The sequence below is a fragment of the Aspergillus glaucus genome (genome assembly GCF_001890805.1).
Source record: "Aspergillus glaucus CBS 516.65 unplaced genomic scaffold ASPGLscaffold_11, whole genome shotgun sequence".
NCBI classification, from domain to species: domain Eukaryota; kingdom Fungi; phylum Ascomycota; class Eurotiomycetes; order Eurotiales; family Aspergillaceae; genus Aspergillus; species Aspergillus glaucus.
The window spans coordinates 135,340-153,116 of record NW_019170463.1 but is presented as its reverse complement, the minus strand read 5'-3'; the positions used below and the strand labels follow the sequence as shown (position 1 = coordinate 153,116).

General features: G+C 52.1%; 9 protein-coding genes across 9 annotated transcripts; 6 read left to right on the top strand and 3 right to left on the bottom strand.

The window, feature by feature from the left end:
• The first annotated feature begins 245 nt into the window (after nucleotides 1–245).
• ASPGLDRAFT_171935 (putative 60S ribosome biogenesis protein Mak11) lies at nucleotides 246–1,916 on the top strand. Its single transcript, XM_022542754.1, has 2 exons — nucleotides 246–1,216; nucleotides 1,269–1,916. Exons 1-2 carry the CDS (start codon nucleotides 293–295, stop codon nucleotides 1,845–1,847), a joined length of 1,503 nt encoding a protein of 500 aa, XP_022400455.1. The 5' UTR covers nucleotides 246–292; the 3' UTR covers nucleotides 1,848–1,916.
• Nucleotides 1,917–2,429: 513 nt separating this feature from the next.
• ASPGLDRAFT_35780 (translation initiation factor eIF2 subunit gamma) lies at nucleotides 2,430–4,075 on the top strand (the record flags this gene model as incomplete). Its single annotated transcript, XM_022544605.1, has 3 exons — nucleotides 2,430–2,959; nucleotides 3,009–3,995; nucleotides 4,045–4,075. The coding sequence occupies 3 exons, from the start codon at nucleotides 2,430–2,432 to the stop codon at nucleotides 4,073–4,075; spliced, it is 1,548 nt and encodes a 515-aa protein (XP_022400454.1).
• A 588-nt stretch (nucleotides 4,076–4,663) lies between these two features.
• On the top strand, nucleotides 4,664–6,254 carry ASPGLDRAFT_66730 (zinc metalloprotease; the record flags this gene model as incomplete). The annotated part of the gene is made up of 5 exons (XM_022549055.1): nucleotides 4,664–4,678; nucleotides 4,741–4,923; nucleotides 4,984–5,730; nucleotides 5,777–5,969; nucleotides 6,022–6,254. The coding sequence occupies 5 exons, from the start codon at nucleotides 4,664–4,666 to the stop codon at nucleotides 6,252–6,254; spliced, it is 1,371 nt and encodes a 456-aa protein (XP_022400453.1).
• A 147-nt stretch (nucleotides 6,255–6,401) lies between these two features.
• On the bottom strand, nucleotides 6,402–7,027 carry ASPGLDRAFT_82465 (uncharacterized protein; the record flags this gene model as incomplete). Its single annotated transcript, XM_022550166.1, has 1 exon — nucleotides 6,402–7,027. The coding sequence occupies exon 1, from the start codon at nucleotides 6,873–6,875 to the stop codon at nucleotides 6,402–6,404; it is 474 nt and encodes a 157-aa protein (XP_022400452.1). The 5' UTR covers nucleotides 6,876–7,027.
• Nucleotides 7,028–7,172: 145 nt separating this feature from the next.
• ASPGLDRAFT_339587 (mitochondrial 54S ribosomal protein bL34m) lies at nucleotides 7,173–7,923 on the top strand. Its single transcript, XM_022544379.1, has 2 exons — nucleotides 7,173–7,347; nucleotides 7,411–7,923. The coding sequence occupies exons 1-2, from the start codon at nucleotides 7,295–7,297 to the stop codon at nucleotides 7,727–7,729; spliced, it is 372 nt and encodes a 123-aa protein (XP_022400451.1). The 5' UTR covers nucleotides 7,173–7,294; the 3' UTR covers nucleotides 7,730–7,923.
• Nucleotides 7,910–11,161, bottom strand: ASPGLDRAFT_66728 (putative zinc metalloprotease; the record flags this gene model as incomplete). The annotated part of the gene is made up of 3 exons (XM_022549054.1): nucleotides 7,910–8,083; nucleotides 8,154–10,225; nucleotides 10,273–11,161. The coding sequence occupies 3 exons, from the start codon at nucleotides 11,159–11,161 to the stop codon at nucleotides 7,910–7,912; spliced, it is 3,135 nt and encodes a 1,044-aa protein (XP_022400450.1).
• Nucleotides 11,162–12,004: 843 nt separating this feature from the next.
• On the bottom strand, nucleotides 12,005–14,089 carry ASPGLDRAFT_47424 (DnaJ domain protein). The gene is made up of 5 exons (XM_022546676.1): nucleotides 13,825–14,089; nucleotides 13,723–13,766; nucleotides 13,572–13,665; nucleotides 12,476–13,512; nucleotides 12,005–12,425 (listed from the first exon to the last, which is right to left on the bottom strand). Exons 1-5 carry the CDS (start codon nucleotides 13,928–13,930, stop codon nucleotides 12,279–12,281), a joined length of 1,428 nt encoding a protein of 475 aa, XP_022400449.1. The 5' UTR covers nucleotides 13,931–14,089; the 3' UTR covers nucleotides 12,005–12,278.
• A 216-nt stretch (nucleotides 14,090–14,305) lies between these two features.
• On the top strand, nucleotides 14,306–16,693 carry erg9 (bifunctional farnesyl-diphosphate farnesyltransferase/squalene synthase). Its single transcript, XM_022546675.1, has 4 exons — nucleotides 14,306–14,694; nucleotides 14,781–15,840; nucleotides 15,893–16,075; nucleotides 16,126–16,693. The coding sequence occupies exons 1-4, from the start codon at nucleotides 14,627–14,629 to the stop codon at nucleotides 16,243–16,245; spliced, it is 1,431 nt and encodes a 476-aa protein (XP_022400448.1). The 5' UTR covers nucleotides 14,306–14,626; the 3' UTR covers nucleotides 16,246–16,693.
• A 329-nt stretch (nucleotides 16,694–17,022) lies between these two features.
• On the top strand, nucleotides 17,023–17,630 carry ASPGLDRAFT_25955 (hemerythrin domain-containing protein; the record flags this gene model as incomplete). The annotated part of the gene is made up of 2 exons (XM_022543522.1): nucleotides 17,023–17,148; nucleotides 17,208–17,630. The coding sequence occupies 2 exons, from the start codon at nucleotides 17,023–17,025 to the stop codon at nucleotides 17,628–17,630; spliced, it is 549 nt and encodes a 182-aa protein (XP_022400447.1).
• Between the last annotated feature and the right edge of the window lie 147 nt (nucleotides 17,631–17,777).

Sequence of the window (17,777 nt, the reverse complement as noted above, 5' to 3'; positions counted from 1 at the left end):
CGTGCAAAGGAATGGTGGTATCGTTACGTATTGAACCCTTTTGCGACTGGAATCTTGATACCTGAGGTGTCAATATTTCTTGCCTCAGGGAGTTATGTAACTTTATGACTCGATGATGACTACATTTATACCACTAGTTACGGCCTAAGGCAGTCACACCGCATTCGGATCAGGCAACAAGGCTATAAGTATCACCGCCTGGCTATCGCATGGCAGAAAAAAAAGTTGCAGCTGCAGAGCATTCCAGAACAACTCTACCAAAAAAGAGAAATATCGTTCATTTTTTATCGTTATGGCTAAACGCAAGAGAGAGGAAACCGTCAAGGACGTCCAGTCCTCCGACAAATCGTCCAAGGCCTCTAAACCCGCGACAAACCAGGAATCCTCGTTCGACCCGGTCATCAATGTGCAAATCGTGACCGGCTCCTACGAGAGAGTGCTGCATGGGTTTACTGCAGGGGTGTCTGCAGCTGCTTTGGCTTCGAAAGACACCAAGGAGTCTGCTGTCGGCCCTTCGCAGGTGCAATTCGCCGATACGTTCCTGTTCGAGGCGCATTCTTCGGCCATTCGGTGTCTCGCCTTGTCTCCCACACCCAAACCGGATTCGACAGAGCCTCCTCGTGTTATACTCGCCAGTGGTAGTACCGATGAACGTATCAATCTGTACTCCGTCTCTGCTGCGCCTCCAGCCGTGAATGATCAGTATCCGTCCGTTCCGACTCTGGCAGGAAGCAAGGTTCTCGAGAACCCGAAGAATCGCGAACTGGGCTCCCTCCTACACCATTCCGCCAGCATCTCTGGGCTGAGCTTCCCGTCGCGCTCAAAGCTCTTGACCTGTGCCGATGACAACACCATCTCCGTTTCGAAGACTCGCGATTGGACCGTCGTGTCGACCATCAAGGCTCCTCGTCCCAAGGTCCAAGGAAGGCCCAGCGGTGATACTGCACCAGAGGGAGGATCTCCCTCTGGTGTGAATGACTTCGCAGTGCACCCGAGTATGAAATTAATGCTCAGTGTTGGAAAGGGAGAAAAGTGCATGAGACTGTGGAACTTGGTGACGGGAAGGAAGGCCGGTGTGTTGAACTTTACCAGGGAGATGCTCCAATCGGTCAAGGAGGGCAAGTGGAGCTCAGGTGAAGGCCGGAAGATTGAATGGAACTCGAAGGGTGAAGGATTCGCCGTCGCATTCGAGTGGGGTGCTGTGGTTTTTGGAATTGTAAGTTGTCCTTGGCATACAAGAAATGGAAGACACAGCTGACTGGTGACAGGACTCTACCCCGACATGCAGAGTTGTGCCCAACCCGCGGAGTAAGCTTCACCAGATGAAGTATGTCACCGTTGATCCGTCGTCCGAGGATGCGAATGACTTGCTTGCCGTTTCCACGGAAGATGGACGAGTCATCTTCTACTCTACAAAGAAGCTACGGGAGCCTGAGAACGACCCTGACTCGTCTATCCCTTTTGCGGAACCCATTGCTCAGCTTGGCGGTAAGGTAAATGGTCTGCCTGGACGTATCAAGGACTTTGAGGTCTTCAGTCTGAAGAATGAGCCAACGGTTAAGAAGGATGCCTTCCTTGTGGTGACTGCAAACAGTGACGGGGCTGTCCGCGTCTGGCTGGTGGATGGCAAGGAGCTCAAAGAGCAAGATGACTCGGAGAATGCTTCGACTGCTCCCCAGGTTGGCAAGCTTCTGAACACGTACGAGACTGGCAATCGAATCACCTGTATGAAGGCGTTTGTGATGCTGCCTGTTGAGGATCAGTCAACGCTGGAGGACTTCGACGAGGAAGATGAGGAAGACGAAGAGAGCGAAGAGTCATCGGATGAAGAGAGTGATGCTGAGTAGATATCTACTGTCCTATATACCCTATTGTTCATAGAACTGTATCAATTCGAGTAAAAGTTATGCGTCTATCCATTTATAACTCTAGCGACTATCTTATTCGTATCTCAGTTGTCGTACTGATGGCCCGTGACTCACCACAGCAGGTGTTGTAGCTAGGCAAAAATATGTAGAAAAAAATCTTCAAAATTAAAGAGAGTCAACAAGAAGAGTCATAATAATATATAAGTTACATTTCCCTGAAAAATATCCAAAAACCATTCAACACTCTCCAAAATAACATCGACAATACTCACATACTGCTGCTACTACTACTACTACTACTACTACTACTGCTACTACTGCTACTCGCTCCACTGCACAAACCCCACCACCGCCGACAAAGCGTATCGTATCGCCTCCCGCTCCCAATACAGCAAATTTCCTCCATTTTCAAATTCTCGGCCACTTTTGACTACTCGCACCACCGCTACGAGGCTATCACTGACCTCCGCTCCGTTTAATCCGTCGTCGTCTCTCTCTGTCTCTACCGGTCAGAGCCTTCTGCCACACGCAGCAGATTTTTTCATCGACACCACCGCAAATATGGCTACCAACGGCGATTTTTCCGACGAGGAGTCCCAGCCCGGCTCGCCCATGATCAACGCCAATGGCCAGGAAGAGATTGAGGAGCAGGAGCCTCTCGAGCCCCAAGAGAAGAAGCCCAGCAAGTCGGCCATGAAGAAGGGCGCCGTGCCCACTCCCCAGCCGCAGCGACCAGAACTGCCCGAGCAGCCGAACCCAGACTCCATCGACCTGTCCACACTCAACCCCCTCACCCCCGAGATTATCGCGCGTCAGGCGACCATCAACATCGGTACCATCGGTCACGTCGCTCACGGAAAGTCCACCGTCGTCAAAGCCATCTCTGAGGTGCAGACCGTCCGTTTCAAGAACGAGTTGGAGCGCAATATCACCATCAAGCTGGGTTATGCCAACGCCAAGATCTACAAGTGCGACAGCCCCGAGTGCCCTCGCCCGACGTGCTTCAAGAGTTTCAAGAGTGAGAAGGAGGTCGACCCGCCATGTGAGAGAGAGGGGTGCACTGGTCGCTACAGGCTGTTGAGACATGTTTCGTAAGTCTACCTCTACGCAGTGTATGCGGGATGCTTGCTGACAATCTAGGTTCGTCGACTGCCCTGGACACGATATTCTGATGAGTACCATGTTGTCAGGTGCCGCCGTCATGGACGCTGCCCTTCTGTTGATTGCCGGAAACGAAACCTGCCCCCAGCCCCAGACCTCGGAGCACTTGGCTGCTATTGAGATTATGAAGCTCAGCCATATCATTATTCTGCAGAACAAGGTTGACTTGATGAGGGAAGACGGAGCTTTGCAGCACTACCAGTCCATCCTGAAGTTCATTCGGGGTACTGTTGCCGACGGATCCCCCATTATCCCCATTTCCGCGCAGCTCAAGTACAACATCGACGCTGTCAACGAGCACCTCGTCTCGCACATCCCCGTTCCCCTCCGTGACTTCACTGCTTCGCCTCACATGATGGTTATTCGGTCGTTCGATGTTAACAAGCCCGGTGCGGAGATTGACGAGCTCAAGGGTGGTGTTGCTGGTGGTTCGATCTTGACCGGTGTGCTCAAATTGGGTGACGAGATTGAGATCCGTCCCGGTCTGGTCACCAAGGACGAGCACGGCAAGATCCAGTGCCGTCCCATCTTCTCGCGTGTCGTGTCGCTCTTCGCCGAACACAACGACCTCAAGTTCGCCGTCCCTGGTGGTTTGATCGGTGTTGGTACTCGTGTCGACCCCACGCTCTGCCGTGCGGACCGTCTCGTTGGTTTCGTCCTGGGTCACCGTGGCCGTCTGCCCGCCATCTACACCGAACTGGAAGTCAACTATTTCTTGCTGCGTCGTCTGCTGGGTGTCAAGACCGCCGACGGCAAGCAAGCCAAGGTCGCCAAGCTGACCAAGAACGAAGTTCTCATGGTTAACATTGGATCGACGGCCACCGGTGCCAAGGTTGTTGGTGTCAAGGCCGATGCCGCCAAGCTCAGCTTGACCAGCCCGGCATGCACAGAGGTTGGAGAGAAGATTGCCATCAGTCGGAGAATTGACAAGCACTGGCGTTTGATCGGATGGGCAAACATTGTTGCGTAAGTACACTTGATCAGGATCTGTGAACGATTCGCTAACTTATTTTAGTGGTAACACCCTCGAGCCCATCTTGAGCTAAACTTGCTGCACTATTACGAAAAAAGAAAAGGATGGGAAAAGTTTCACGGTTACGAAGGAGTTGACGCGAGCATTTGGTATTACCCCGGTATAGAGAATGCGAGTCCATTCTGGTTCGTTCCATGTTGAAGGATTTATACCTCCAAAGCCTTTCAGGCCAGGGGAAGCCGGATGCCTGGCAGCATGGACTGGACGGGTTGGACGATGAGGGATAGTGAAGTAGCGGATCTACTTGTTGACGCGTGTTATGAAGTTGCTATGTGAAAAGATTTCTTGCTGTTCTATGTTGTCTTATAATGCTTCGATGTCCGGTCTTGATTATATATTCCGTCCGTAGCCGTAGCCATCGCTTAATTTTGTTCTCACCCAAACTTGCAAAACATAAAAGTACATATAGACATTCCAGTACCCCTGGTAAGATCTTAGTATTTAGACAATTTCAGCATATCTAACTACTGTAATTTGATCTCGTAACCATGTCAGGCTGACTGCTTAGTCACCCAGAGCTCGTTTCCCGAAGAGGACACAACGCCTTTCCACGTCCAACTTCAACACTGCGTCTTCAACAATCGCGTTGCTGTTGTCCGTCATGTGGATACTCGAGGTGAGCTCTTTATGATATTATCGCACTCTCTGAGTCGTGGCTAACTGAATGTTCTGCTGCAGCAACTGGCGCGTCTTTTGGACCGCCCACTCTTCCCATGGAAGACCGTACTAGTCGGGTTCTCGCTGGGTCAGTACCTGCTGGAGGGATTCCTGTCCTTCCGGCAGTACAAGGTCCTGCAGCGGACAAAGCCGCCCAAGGTTCTTGAAAACGAAGTTTCGCAAAAAGTCTACGATGAGTCTCAGGTACGTCACCAACGGCGCGACGAACATAGGAACATAGGATGGGGTGGTTGACAATGGCAGGCATACGGTCGCGCCAAAGCCAAGTTCGGTTTCGTCGCTGGTCTCTACGGTCAAGTTCAGAATCTCGCGTTTATCTACGGTGACGTGCTCCCCAAGCTCTGGGGCGTCGCTGGTGTCGCGCTCGCTCGGTATCTTCCTGCTCGGTTCCAAGGTGAAATCTGCCAGACGCTGGTGTTTCTCTTCGGGTTCAATATTCTCAGTACGGTTTTGTCGCTTCCGGTCTCGTATTACAGCACGTTTGTTCTCGAGGAGAAATTCGGGTTCAATAAGCAGACGTTGAAGCTGTGGGTTACGGATATGCTCAAGGGTCAGATGCTCGGGGTTGTCTTGGGTACTCCTATTATCAGTGGGATGCTCAAGATTATCCAGTTCGCTGGTGACTCGTTCTTCTACTACCTGTGGCTGTTTGGTATGTTCGTTCAGGTTTTCGCTATCACGATCTATCCGATTGCTATCCTGCCGCTGTTCAACAAGCTGTCGCCTTTGCAGCCTGGTGAGCTGAAGACGGGTGTTGAGAACCTTGCTCGGAAGTTGGAGTTCCCGCTTCAGGAATTGTATGTTATCGACGGTAGCAAGCGGAGTGCGCACAGCAACGCGTACTTTTTCGGTCTGCCCTGGAAGAAGCACATTGTTATCTACGACACGTTGATTGAGAAGAGCGAGCCGGATGAGGTCGTTGCTGTTTTGGGTCACGAACTTGGTCACTGGAGTTTGAGCCACACTACTAAGCTGTTTGGTATTGCTCAGGTGAGTCTCGGCCCTCGATGCTATATGGCAATTGCTAATAATGTAGTCTCACATGTTCTACATCTTCGCGCTGTTCTCGGTCTTCATCAACAACAAGTCTCTGTACCAGTCTTTCGGTTTCTTCAACGAACAGCCCATCATGATCGGATTCCTCCTGTTCTCGGATGCTCTGGCCCCGATGGACGCGGTGATCAAGCTGTTGATGAACATTCTCAGCCGTAGATTTGAGTTCCAAGCTGGTACGTTCTCTTCTCGTGTCTTTGTCATTTCGCAGTCAACTAACATATGTAGATGAATTCGCCCAAAACCTCGGCTACTCCGAGCAACTCGCCAAGTCCCTGCTCAAGCTGCAGATCCAGAACCTGAGCACCATGGATGCCGACTGGATGTACGCTAGCTACCACTACTCTCACCCTATCCTCTCCGAGCGTCTCCAGGCGCTTGGCTGGACGGGTGGAAAGGTTACGGACCTCAAGTCGGAGGATAGTGAGGAGCCCGTTAAGGCTGGTGATCGGGAGTTGTAAGCAGTTCTTTGTGATCTGTTGGATACAGAAGTTGAATAGCTCTAAAGAATGAACTTTTGATTTATGATACAAACTCCTCTATCCGAGCGCCAATAAAGCAGACCCATGCCAATGAAACCGCAATGCGAAACTTTTCAAGTAAACAAATCAACCCCTAGCCTTAGCCTTCTTCTCCGCCAACCTCCTCTCCTTCTTCTTCCTCTTCCTCTCCTCCTTATCAACCCCCTCACCCTCCCCATCCATCTCCATCATTTCCATATCCACCGGCTCCTGCTCCTTCTCCTCCTCAACAACCCTCTCCTGCTCCTGCCCAGCCTCATAGACCCCCTCCCCATTCTCAGGTTCCGGCTCCATCCTAATCATCGTCAAATCCCGCCCAAGCACCTCCCCCGCAAGCCCCGCCTGTACGCGCTTGAGATTATGCAGGATGAGGTTTGGCGCGGACGCTGTCGTGCGGCTGACGGGGCCGTGCTCGCTGATGCTGGCGTTGGGTTGGAGCGCGGGGTCTGTGGAGGCGCGGTCGAGGTAGGCGGAGAGGTAGGTTGAGGCGGTGGATTGGGGGATAGGGGTGTTTGTTGTTAGGGTTGTTGGGGGGGGGGGGGAGGGGCCGTTGATTGACATTGCGGCGGTGGTGTGGTTGCGTGTGGTTGTCGTAGTCGTAGAGGATGTAGAGCAGTGGTTGTAGTGTAGGTTGTTTGTTGCTCAATGCGCAGATCAATTCGGAAAATGTAAAAGAGGAATGAGGTCTCAAGCGCAATGCGATTATCCCCAAGACCCCTATATCAAAAAGGGAGGTAAATAAGTAGTAGTAGTAGTGGTGTAGTGAAGAACAATCTCAAGAGAAATCGTGAAGCCGCGAAAGATTCTGCGGGTCCGTGCGTCTGCGGCGCCGGAGCTTCAATTTTCTCTCCGCCTTCACTACACCACCACCACCACCACCACTACTATCACCGCTCTCTCTCTGCCATTCCGAGGAGAGTAGTTACCTCCAATACCTTCAACAGAGCCAGGACTGTTGGGATATACCTGAGATAGCCACCATGTTCTCCCGCAGAACCCTCCCTGCGCTGAGGACGCTGCGAGCCCAGACTCCGTACGTCCACCCACCTCCATACCGTTGCTCTTGAATTGAAGAATAGTATACTGACAATCACAGTCTCACCACCCTCAACCGCCCCTTCTCCTCCCTCCTAACCTCCCGCCCCTCTCTCCCGACCACCACCATCACACTCACATCCACACTCTCGCCATTACTATCACCACTTACATCCACCTTGCAATCCCCGATCCAGAGCCAACTCCAGTCCCGGCAATTCTCAGCAAGTGCCTCACTCGCTGGAAAGCGAATCACCTTCAACCCCTCGCGGAGGGTACAGAAGCGGCGTCATGGGTTCCTGGCGAGACTGCGCACGCGTGGGGGGAGGAAGATTTTGATGCGGAGGAGGCAGAGGGGGAAGAAGGCGTTGAGTTGGTAATCACTTCCTGGGGAATGTGTTGATGGTGATTGTGGACGATACGTTATGCGGAATCAGGGATAGGTCTCATGTATCATAACCATTCTAGTCATGTTATGTTTTATTACTTTATTCTCTCGATGTATACCACGGTACATCTATTTTCCAGCCACCGCTATCTATATAGGCCATAGACATACATTACTCCTCTTCACTCTCCTCTTCGCTACCCTCCTCAGACCCCGTCTCGTAATCCTCATCGTCCTCAGACTCCTCCTCTTCACCCTCAGGCTTCAACCCGTAATCGTCCTCGAAGTCCTTGAGCGGCCGCACCTCAGGCGTGAAGCCGGATGCTTGCATGCCCTTTTGGATGCTCTGTACGACACGTTAGTTATCATGTTCAAACGGGTTAAAAGGAAAGTCCGGGGGGGGGGGGGTAACATACCTCCTCCATAACAGTAGCACAAGTAATGACGATATTCGCCGTGCTGGGCTCAAACAACGGCAAAATAATTCCTCTCAACGCCTTCTTTACATCCTCCACGCTAGTCGCCCGAACCTGTCTCAACACGCGCTCTTTATAGTCGCTAGGCAGCTCCCGCATCACCTGCCGGATAAAGCTGCCCTGCGCCGCATTCGCGATAGTAGCCTGCTCGTTCGCAAAGCTAACCACGATACTGCTGATCGCACCCTCGAGCATGAGCGGGTCAAATGGCATGACACCGGACAGATGGTCCTCGACGATCTGCTTGCTCGATTCGAACGCCTTGTGCGCGTTTGGCGAGCGGTACACGTCAAAGTTGACGAACCCCGTGTCGATGTTGTAGGCAAAGTTGGTGCCGTAGGCAAGGCCCTTGCCGCGGACGGCAACCCACAGCGGTCCCTCGACGGCGTTCATGTAGGCGATGGCGACGAGGAGGGGCGGGAGGCGCGGGTCATCGTAGGAGTCGAGGCCTCGTGCGCTGGCGTAGGCGAAGGACGAGTCGATTGTTGGCATAGGCACGACGTACGACTTGCCGCCAAGGTTCTGGCCAACCTCGCTCATCAGCGGACGGCGGGCTGTGATGGGTTTGAGGGGAGCGGGAGTGCCAAGGCGCTCGGCAAAGGGTTTCCATGAGGAGACTGGGTTGGGGAGTTTCTCGAGGTCGGCGATGACGAGGACGCGGATGTTGGAAGATTGGAAGAGGGCGTTGCGGATTTCTTCCATGCGTGCGACAACGGCCTCTGGTTGCTCGGCGAGCTGCTTCTTGATGCGGCGGAGGTAGCGGGCCTTGACGAGTGTGCTGCGAGCGCGGACGATAGATTCTGGTGCGTAGTGAACCATCACATGCACGGCTGCTAGCATGTCGTCGCCGCTGCGTTTGGCATCGGGGACGTCGGCGAGCAGGCGACTGGTGATTGCGCGGAGTCTTTCTACATCGAAGATGGTGTTCCACGACAGCTCCTGCAGCCAGGCGATGGCTGTGCTGTACTTCTCCATCTCAACCTGGAAGGAGATGCGCAGCATTTCCGAGTTGCCGAATGACCTGGCGCCCTCCATGCTGTAGCCAACTGTATCTCTCTCGAGTTCGACAACGACCTGCTCAAAGTTGATCGTCTTTCCGTCGCGCTGGATCGGAATGTTGAAGAACGCTTCCGTGTAGACGGACAGGAGAGGACGAAGTTGAACAGGCACCGACTGGGCTGAGATAAGGAGGGACATCTGGACAAAGTTGCTGGGGATGTGCTCGAAGTGAATGAACAGAGGCATATCCGAGCCATCGGCGTCCACGACCTTCTGGACCTTATGGTCAGGACAACCGGCCTTCAGGGCAGAACCAGACCGCGCAGTCGTAGTCTCGACAAAGTGGATCGACTCGACTCCAGGGATCTCAAACTTCTCCAGCATCTCCTTCGGAATCTCCTTGTCGTTCTCCGCCTTGGCCTTTTCAAGTTTGTCGGCCAGTTCCTTCAAGCCCTTCTCGCCAAGTTGCTTCTTCTGCTCCGCAGCTCGAGCCTCTTCCTCCTTCTTGAGAGTGTCAGACATCTTCATCGAAGGAACACCGAGAACGGTAATGTGAGGAGCATCGGAGATCCATTTCTTGATAAAGTCCCGCCACTGGTGCTCAGGCCATTTCTCCAACTCCTCGTACTCCCGCATACTTGCGACGTCCAGTAATGTCGAGCCGTCGCGCTTGCCGTACAGGAAGTCGGAAATGACATACTCCGCAAGTGCAGAAGCAGAGCTTTCCGTGGAGAACTTCCAGATCTTCTGCTGCCGGTCAATGCACTCTTGCAGGTACTTCATGTCGATTGGCTTTTCCATCGCATCCTTCAGAACCTCGAAGAATCTCCGCTCGACGTGCTCGAGCTTGTCTGTTTCCACACTGGTCAGTTGGAACTGGATTTCGATGTTCGGGCGTTCCTCTGTCGAGTAGTAGACAGCACTGGCCACCTGCTCTTTTTCGACGAGGACGTTTTCCAGGATAGAGGCAGACGATCCGGCGAGGTACAGGAGTGAAACATTAAGGGCGCCGCCTGTGAAATGTGAGCAAATGTCCTTTACAAGATGACGGGATACCTACTTTGAATCGGATCGGTGGTGTCCGGTCCCAAGAATCTGATCTCAATCTCACCAAAAGACTCATCTTCTTCTGGGAATTCCACCGTCTTAGTAACCGACTTCTCCAGCGCAGGCGCCTGCTTGGAGTCTGTCCAAGGACGCTTGAACGGCGAATCGGGGCTTGGGATAACATCGAGGATCGTGTCTTCGAACTTATCCAGCGTCTCCAGCATGTTCTCATGGTCCACCTCTCCCGTGATGATTAGACACAAGTTCCGCGGCTGGTACATCTCACGATGGAACTCCCTGATTCTCTCCGCCGTAAGAACACGCAGCTGCTCCATCATTCCTCCAGTCTCGTACCGGAATCCCACGTCTGAAGGATATATCAACCGACGCGCGTTGAGATCCATCAACTCAGCCGAATTGTTCTGCACACCCTGCATCTCCGAGTACACAACACCAGCGTCGTTGCCGGTGGCATCGATATGGTGCACTTCGGTGTAGCAGCCCTCGTCCGTGAGTGTTGGGGCAATCACATGCTCCAGATACACGGGCAAAATCCGCGCGAATCCCTCCCATCCGGCTGTGTCCAATGTGTAGGCTGTGTGATCGGTGGCTGTCCAGGCGTTGGTGTTCGAGTACACTCGGGTGGCCAATTTATCCAGGAATCCCTTGTATCTGTAGTTGCGCGAGCCCATGAAGCACAGATGCTCCAATGTATGGGGTGCGCCGGAGTCGTCGAGAATCTCCGTAGCAAGCACAAAGTATCCAGACACCTTGGGACCTTTTTGGTCGATGACCACCACCCTCATACCGGTTCTTTCTGATTCATATTGGACGAACTCGCTGGGGGAGTAATCCGGCTTGAACTTTTGAAGGAGTTTGAAGTGGCTTTGCGTAGGAGACATGTTGGCGATGGAACGATGGAACGGCAGGTTCGTTTTTGGAAAAGGGATAGGGAATTTTCGTCGCAAGACTGATGGTCTATCAATTCTGTCAGTTATATACCGTAACTGAATGCTGCCAAAGCAATTGCGTTCCCATGCACATCCACAGAGAAGGGACAAAGACTCTTTCAGATCCGCAGTGACGTCGACGGAAGAAGCACCACACAATCTCTTCTTACAAACACGTAGACAATCATGATCGAATAACTCACGTAAAACGAGATCTTGCCCGACTCAGGCCTCGCAGGGTATACCACAACACCACGACGGCTGGTGAGAACTGAGAAGTTCTTCGCGGGGAACAAGTGCGGACGTCGTCACTTAAGAAAGAAGGATCGGGTCAAGAATTGGCGCATGCCACTTCCGGACAAAGAAAGTGAACGGTTGTCCTGGCGGCAAGTGTGAGCAAAGGGGATATTCAAAAAGAATGAAAGAAAGAGACGATTTTCTATCCAAGCTGGTTGGCTGGTTGTTGGAGGTGCCGCCGAACGAGTCGAGATCTGTGCCCCGCGGAAGCCTGAGGCAGAAATAGTCATGTGATGGATTGCCCTATGCTAATGAGCAGGGTGCATACGTTGTGTAGACATTCTTATGCTCTTACGGATATCTGATTTCGTTGTTATTCTTATCTAGTCCCCTTGTTCTGTGGTTGCGTACAGGGACTCGCTCCGCCCGCGTATGTGAAGACCATCTCGGACTGGAGTGTCAATACGAGGAACATAAAGAGACGTCCAGGTGAAACAGAAGAACAATATATATGCTCAGTAGGAACAATCTAAGAGCGTTGGAGATACGGATACGGAACACTGGTCAATGCTGTAGTGTCTTTGTGTCTCGGACAATATATAGTTATATATATCGATTACAATTCGACCTTTTCTATAACCGATGGAATGCAGCCATAGACTTTATATAAGTGACATGAGGGGACCGATTTCAAAACCAGCCGTCCACCGTTGGGAATATAAACTAAAAACCAAAAATGATAACAAAAAAGACAGACAACGAACGAACCGCAAAAGTACCGTGATCGTATAATTGATAGAGCTGCTGGAGGAAAGAATCGTCAAGGTATCATCTATTCAGCATGGAGTTCGTCCTCATCCTCGTGCTTCGACTTGTGTTTATTCTTCTTCTTTTCTTCTTTGCCCTTCTTTTGCATGGCTTCGGTCATGAGCTGTTCGAAGGCCATGTAATCACCCTCCTCTTCAGGATCACGTTCGGCCTATAAAATGTAAGTAACCGTCCCAGAACACTAGTTGCATAAGATCGTACCTTCGCATAGATGTTACCAGCAAGGACCAAGGCATGCGCACGCTCGACACGCTTCTCCAGCTTGATCCTCTTGTCGCTCAGGACTTGATCGCACACGTCGCGCAGCACGCTCTGGATCTCGAACTTGCTTCCGCGCCATGCAGCGGCCAAGATCTTACCGGTGACCTTCTTCTCATACTCGGCCTTCTTCTCGTCCGTCCATTCCTCGCCACCGCGCTCTTCCATCTTGGCCATCTCTTCCATGGTCATCTGCGCATCGATCGCAGTCGAGATGGTGGTCCAGGTTTCCTTGGCCAACGTTCCCTTGTCCTTCAGACGAGAGAAGAAGCCGGAAATGCCCAGGAACTTCTGAGACTTGAGGAAGGAAGTCGATTTCTGGACATACGTCGCACCGATAGCATGCAGAATCTCGAGACCGAACGACTCCATCTTCAAGTTCTCGACCTCAAGGCGGATCTTCTCCTCAAATGCATGCGTCACGTCCGGGCTCTTATCGGTCTCCGTCCACACGCTGATCTTGTCTACCAACTTCGCTGCCAGAGTGTTGACCCGCTCTTCACGCGCCTTCTTCCGCTCGAGTTCGTATGCAGCCAGACGGTCCTGCTGTTCCTTGGTCAATCCACCCTTCTTCTTCTCCTTTTTACGAAGCTCCTTTTCTTCCGGAGATAGACCAGCTGCCTCCATGCGTGCCTCTTCCTCTGACTTGTCCATGATCGCCTGCTGACCCAAGTATCGTCGAGGGGGAGTCTTCTCCGGTTCCTGCGGTGCCGCGGCGGTGGCCGTGGCCGTGGTTCCCTCCGCGGTTGGCGCGGTTGCACCCTCTGCAGTGGTACCCTCGGTAGGGGCGGCGCCAGTCTTCGCTTCTTCTTCGTGAAGATGGAGTTTCTCTTCTGCGGATGCGGCGAGTTCGTCCTCCTCCATCTGCTGCATGGTGATATCCATCGTGGTGGTCAGGTCCTTCATGAGGGAGATCTCTCCGATCAGGTCAACGAAGGCGCTACCGCCGAAAATCATGCTGAAGAACTCGGACGGGTCCTCTGTTTGCGTGTATAACGTTAGCCCATGTTGTCCAGAATTGAAATGGGCAAGAACTAACCGAAACCACCACCGGGAACCGCATCTTCCTTGCCAAACTTGTCATATCGCTTTCGCAGGTCGTCATCGCTGAGAACTTGATACGCTTCACCGATCTAGTTGATATCGTTAGTCATGTTACTATCGCGAACGACATCTCGCAAGGCGCATACGGCTTGGAATCGGGCATGTGCGGTCTCATCGCCGGGGTTCTTATCTGTCCATATGGTCAATAGGTGTCCACAAACAAGCAGCAGGGTAACCCAGTGTCATACCAGGATGCGTCGTGATAGCGAGCTTTCGATAAGCCTTCTTGATCTCGATTTGCGTGGCTGTGGGCGGTACCCCCAGGGCATCGTAGTAGCTGGTATCGGCAACCATTTTGGGAAGTAACGAAGCCAACAGAAAGAACGAGAATGGTAGATGGGGGGGCTGCACACCCCGATTTGAGATATTCGACAATAAAAGCAATACTCAACAAGTCTTCTGTAGGCTGTCGAGAAGACGATAATCAACTAATAATTTTTTCTTCTCTGCCTGACAGACACTTTCTTCCTTTCGTCATGGTGGGGGGGCTCTTTTTGCCAGGCGGTGCTGTACCGTATCGCCGTGTTGCGCCACAGCCATGTATCTCCAATCAGAGACCGTGTTTGGGTAATTACCGGTCACCGCACAATGACCGGCCAAGCCACTACAACCCACACTAGCCACGCCAATAAAACCTCCCGAGTTTTCCTCCTTTCCCTTTTCTCTCGCTGTCTTCCCTCTTCCTCTTCCTCTTCTCAATTCTATCCTCTTTTTCTCTGTGTTGTCCTTATCCTCTGTAATACCTCATTTCTCCCTTTTTTCTATCTTCTTGATCCTATCTTATCTTGTGTATTTGCGTGCTTCTGTTACACCGCGCGTTGTACACTACACTCGACCATTGTACAAATGCCATACTTGTCCTTTTGCTTATTGGCTTAATTCCTCCCGCATTCCACGAGATCTTCCCGTCCTCGAGTCCAATAATCTCCATTGGTCTCTTGTCCGTTGTACCTCTTTCTCTTCCCACGACTCAATCCCCGGCCGTTCACTATGGGCCTCATCGGAAATGTTCTCTACTACTCTTTTCACCCCTCGGAATTGAGGGCCATCATGCAATGGTTGGTCTGCCCTGTCTTCTTCGAGCGCTCCTGAGTTCCGATAGAAGTATCAATGCTGACGCGCGACCACTATCTTTTTATGATAGGAAAGTCTGGCACATCCCCGTCCATGAACGCAAAGAGACGGACGAAACCGAAACACAAAAGACCTGCTTCAAGTTTCTCGACAAAACCAGCCGGAGTTTTAGCGCGGTTATCAAGGAACTCCATCCCGAGTTGCTGCTCCCCGTCTGTCTGTTCTACCTGATCTTGCGTGGCTTGGATACCGTCGAGGATGACACCTCGATTCCCCTTGCGACCAAGGAACCTTTGCTGCGCGATTTCAAGGACTTCCTCGAACAGGATGGCTGGACCTTCAATGGCAACCGGCCGGAGGAGAAGGACCGTGAACTGCTGGTTCAGTTTCACAACATAATCACCGAGTTCAAGAACTTGAAGCCCGCCTACAAGGAAATCATCAGGGATATCACCGACAAGATGGGCAACGGTATGGCCGACTATGCCCGCAAGGCCGAATCGGACGATGCGAGCGTTGTCACCATTGAGCAGTACGACTTATATTGTTACTACGTGGCCGGTTTGGTCGGTGAAGGTCTGACCCGTCTGTTCATCGAGGCCAAGTTCGGCAACCCGGCGTTGTTGAAGCGCGAACGTCTTCACAAGTCTATGGGACTCTTCCTGCAGAAGACGAATATCATCCGTGATATCCGGGAAGACAACGATGACGGCCGCCGCTTTTGGCCCAAAGAGATTTGGTCCAAGCACGTCGACGACTTTGACGACCTGTTCAAGCCGGAGAATCTCGGTATCGCCCTGAACTGCAGCTCCGAGATGGTCTTGAACGCCCTGGAACACGTCGAGGACTGTCTTTTCTACCTCGCTGGTCTGCGTGAGCAGAGCGTGTTCAACTTCTGTGCGATCCCTCAGTCCATGGCCATTGCTACCCTCGAACTGTGCTTCCGCAACCCGGCAATCTTCCAGCGCAACATCAAGATCACCAAGGGTGATGCTTGCCAGCTGATGATGGAGTCGACTCAGAACCTGCGTCTGGTCTACCAAGTGTTCCGCCGGTACGCTCGTCGGATTCACAAGAAGAACTCTCCCAAGGACCCCAATTTCCTCAAGATCAGTCTTGTTTGTGGACGGGTAAGTTTCGAAAGATCCTGGGTCACGTCTTCAGCGCTAACGTCGAATATAGATTGAGAAATTCGCCGAAACCATCTTCCCAAGCCAGTCCGCTGAGGAAGCTCAGCGTCGTTTGACTAATACAGTGACTGAGGAGGAGGCACAAAAGGCCAAGGAAGATGCTGAAGCGCGCCAGGATGTCTACTTCATCATGGGCCTGATGTGTGTCGTTGTGTTGATCGTTGCGCTGACTATGGTAAGTTTGAACGCCTCCATTATCACCAACATGCGGCTAACTGTTCCCAGACTGGATTTGCCTGGTACATGGGCGCACGCTTCGATCTCGCTTGGCAGGAGTTGAGGAAGGGCAACTTCCGCCCCCCCCAGAACCTTCGCGGGGCCCAACAAACTCATCAAGAGTTATAGACTCGCTCTTGCACCCTTCTTACGGAATTACGACCCTTTACTGTCTTAATTGCTAGTACATCTTCGGTTACCCCTTGCTCGCAGATGGCTTATGTCTCTATACGCCTGTGTTTATTATACTCACGCCATTTCTGCAGCGATATACTTTCTAATAACGATTCTTTCCTTTCCACCCATTCTCGTGGGGTATCCGCTGACTCGTACGGAAGTTTTTGCCTTTAGACCACCTAGCACGGATGTCAAATTGCAACCCAGCCTGACAATGACTGTGGTTGTGCCGAAGAAGTGCTGATATTGAGCGGAGTTTACTCTGACCAGCGACGTACTAGATTTGTGTCTTTGCAGTGTTTTCGGATGCTGAAATGGCACACGTCCATTGAGGACCTGGAACATTTCGTATTAGCTAGTATTAGCTAGTCTGTAGCAATCTCATGATTTTTAACACTACATCGTACTCTACTGTATCGTACTCTACTGTATCGTACTCTACTGTTCAGTTATCGTAACGACGAATCAACCCCGGAGGCGTGTGGAAACCGGCGGCTTTTCATTTGCCGATATCCTTGACCCCAGGTTTTTGTCTTCTTCTTTCTCTCGAAGTGCGACATCCACTAGAATCTCCTGACACTAGAATCTCCTGACAATAGCCTAGTGAAAACTCTACTGCGTTATTTCATGCGAGGACTACAACGTGCTATTCCGGCATTTCGTGGATTTGCCTCGACGCCAGCGCGTTTCGCATCGAGCTCAGCTGCTACTCACTTACCTGCTGATATCATGGGAAAGAAAAGAAACGAGGCCACAGCAGCTGGCAATGGCACAGAAGAGGGCGAATCACTCCCTCCACTGTCAATGAAAGACTTCCAAGTTTACAACCGCCTGTCCGTACAAATGGACCAGTTCGTACGTACCCTCTACCCTACAAGCCCACAAGTCCCGAACATGCAAATAACAAGACCCAGCACAACCATTTCCGTCTCGTCTGGAACGACCTCCAAAACGCCTGCGCCCCCACCGGCAAACAAAGACACCCCCGCCAACTCATCCTCACCGGCCTCGCCTTCTGCTCCCAACTCGACTTCCACCACTCCATCGAAGAACAGCACATCTTCCCCGTCCTCGCGAAGAAAATGCCCGAGTTCCGCAAAGAACTGGACCTCCTGCAACAGCATAAGAAGATCCATGCCGGCCTTGCGGAGTTGGAGAGGTATTTGGAAGATTGTCGGGTGGGGGATGCGGAGCTTGATAGGGCGGAGGTGAAGAGTTTGATGGATGGGTTTGGGGATGTGCTTTGGAGGCATCTTGATGAGGAGGTGCAGACATTGGGAGCGCAGAATATGAGGAGGTATTGGACGTTGAGGGAGATGCCGGGGTTGCCGATGTGAGCGCGACATACGGAGTGGCGTATACGGAACAGAGTACAGTTTTCTTCTCGGTCTGGTTATCTATTGCATTTCTCTGCTATTCCTTCCTGTCCGCCATTATCCTCTCTGCCGATCAGGAACTGCCGCAAGGAGTTCCAAGGGAGCAGA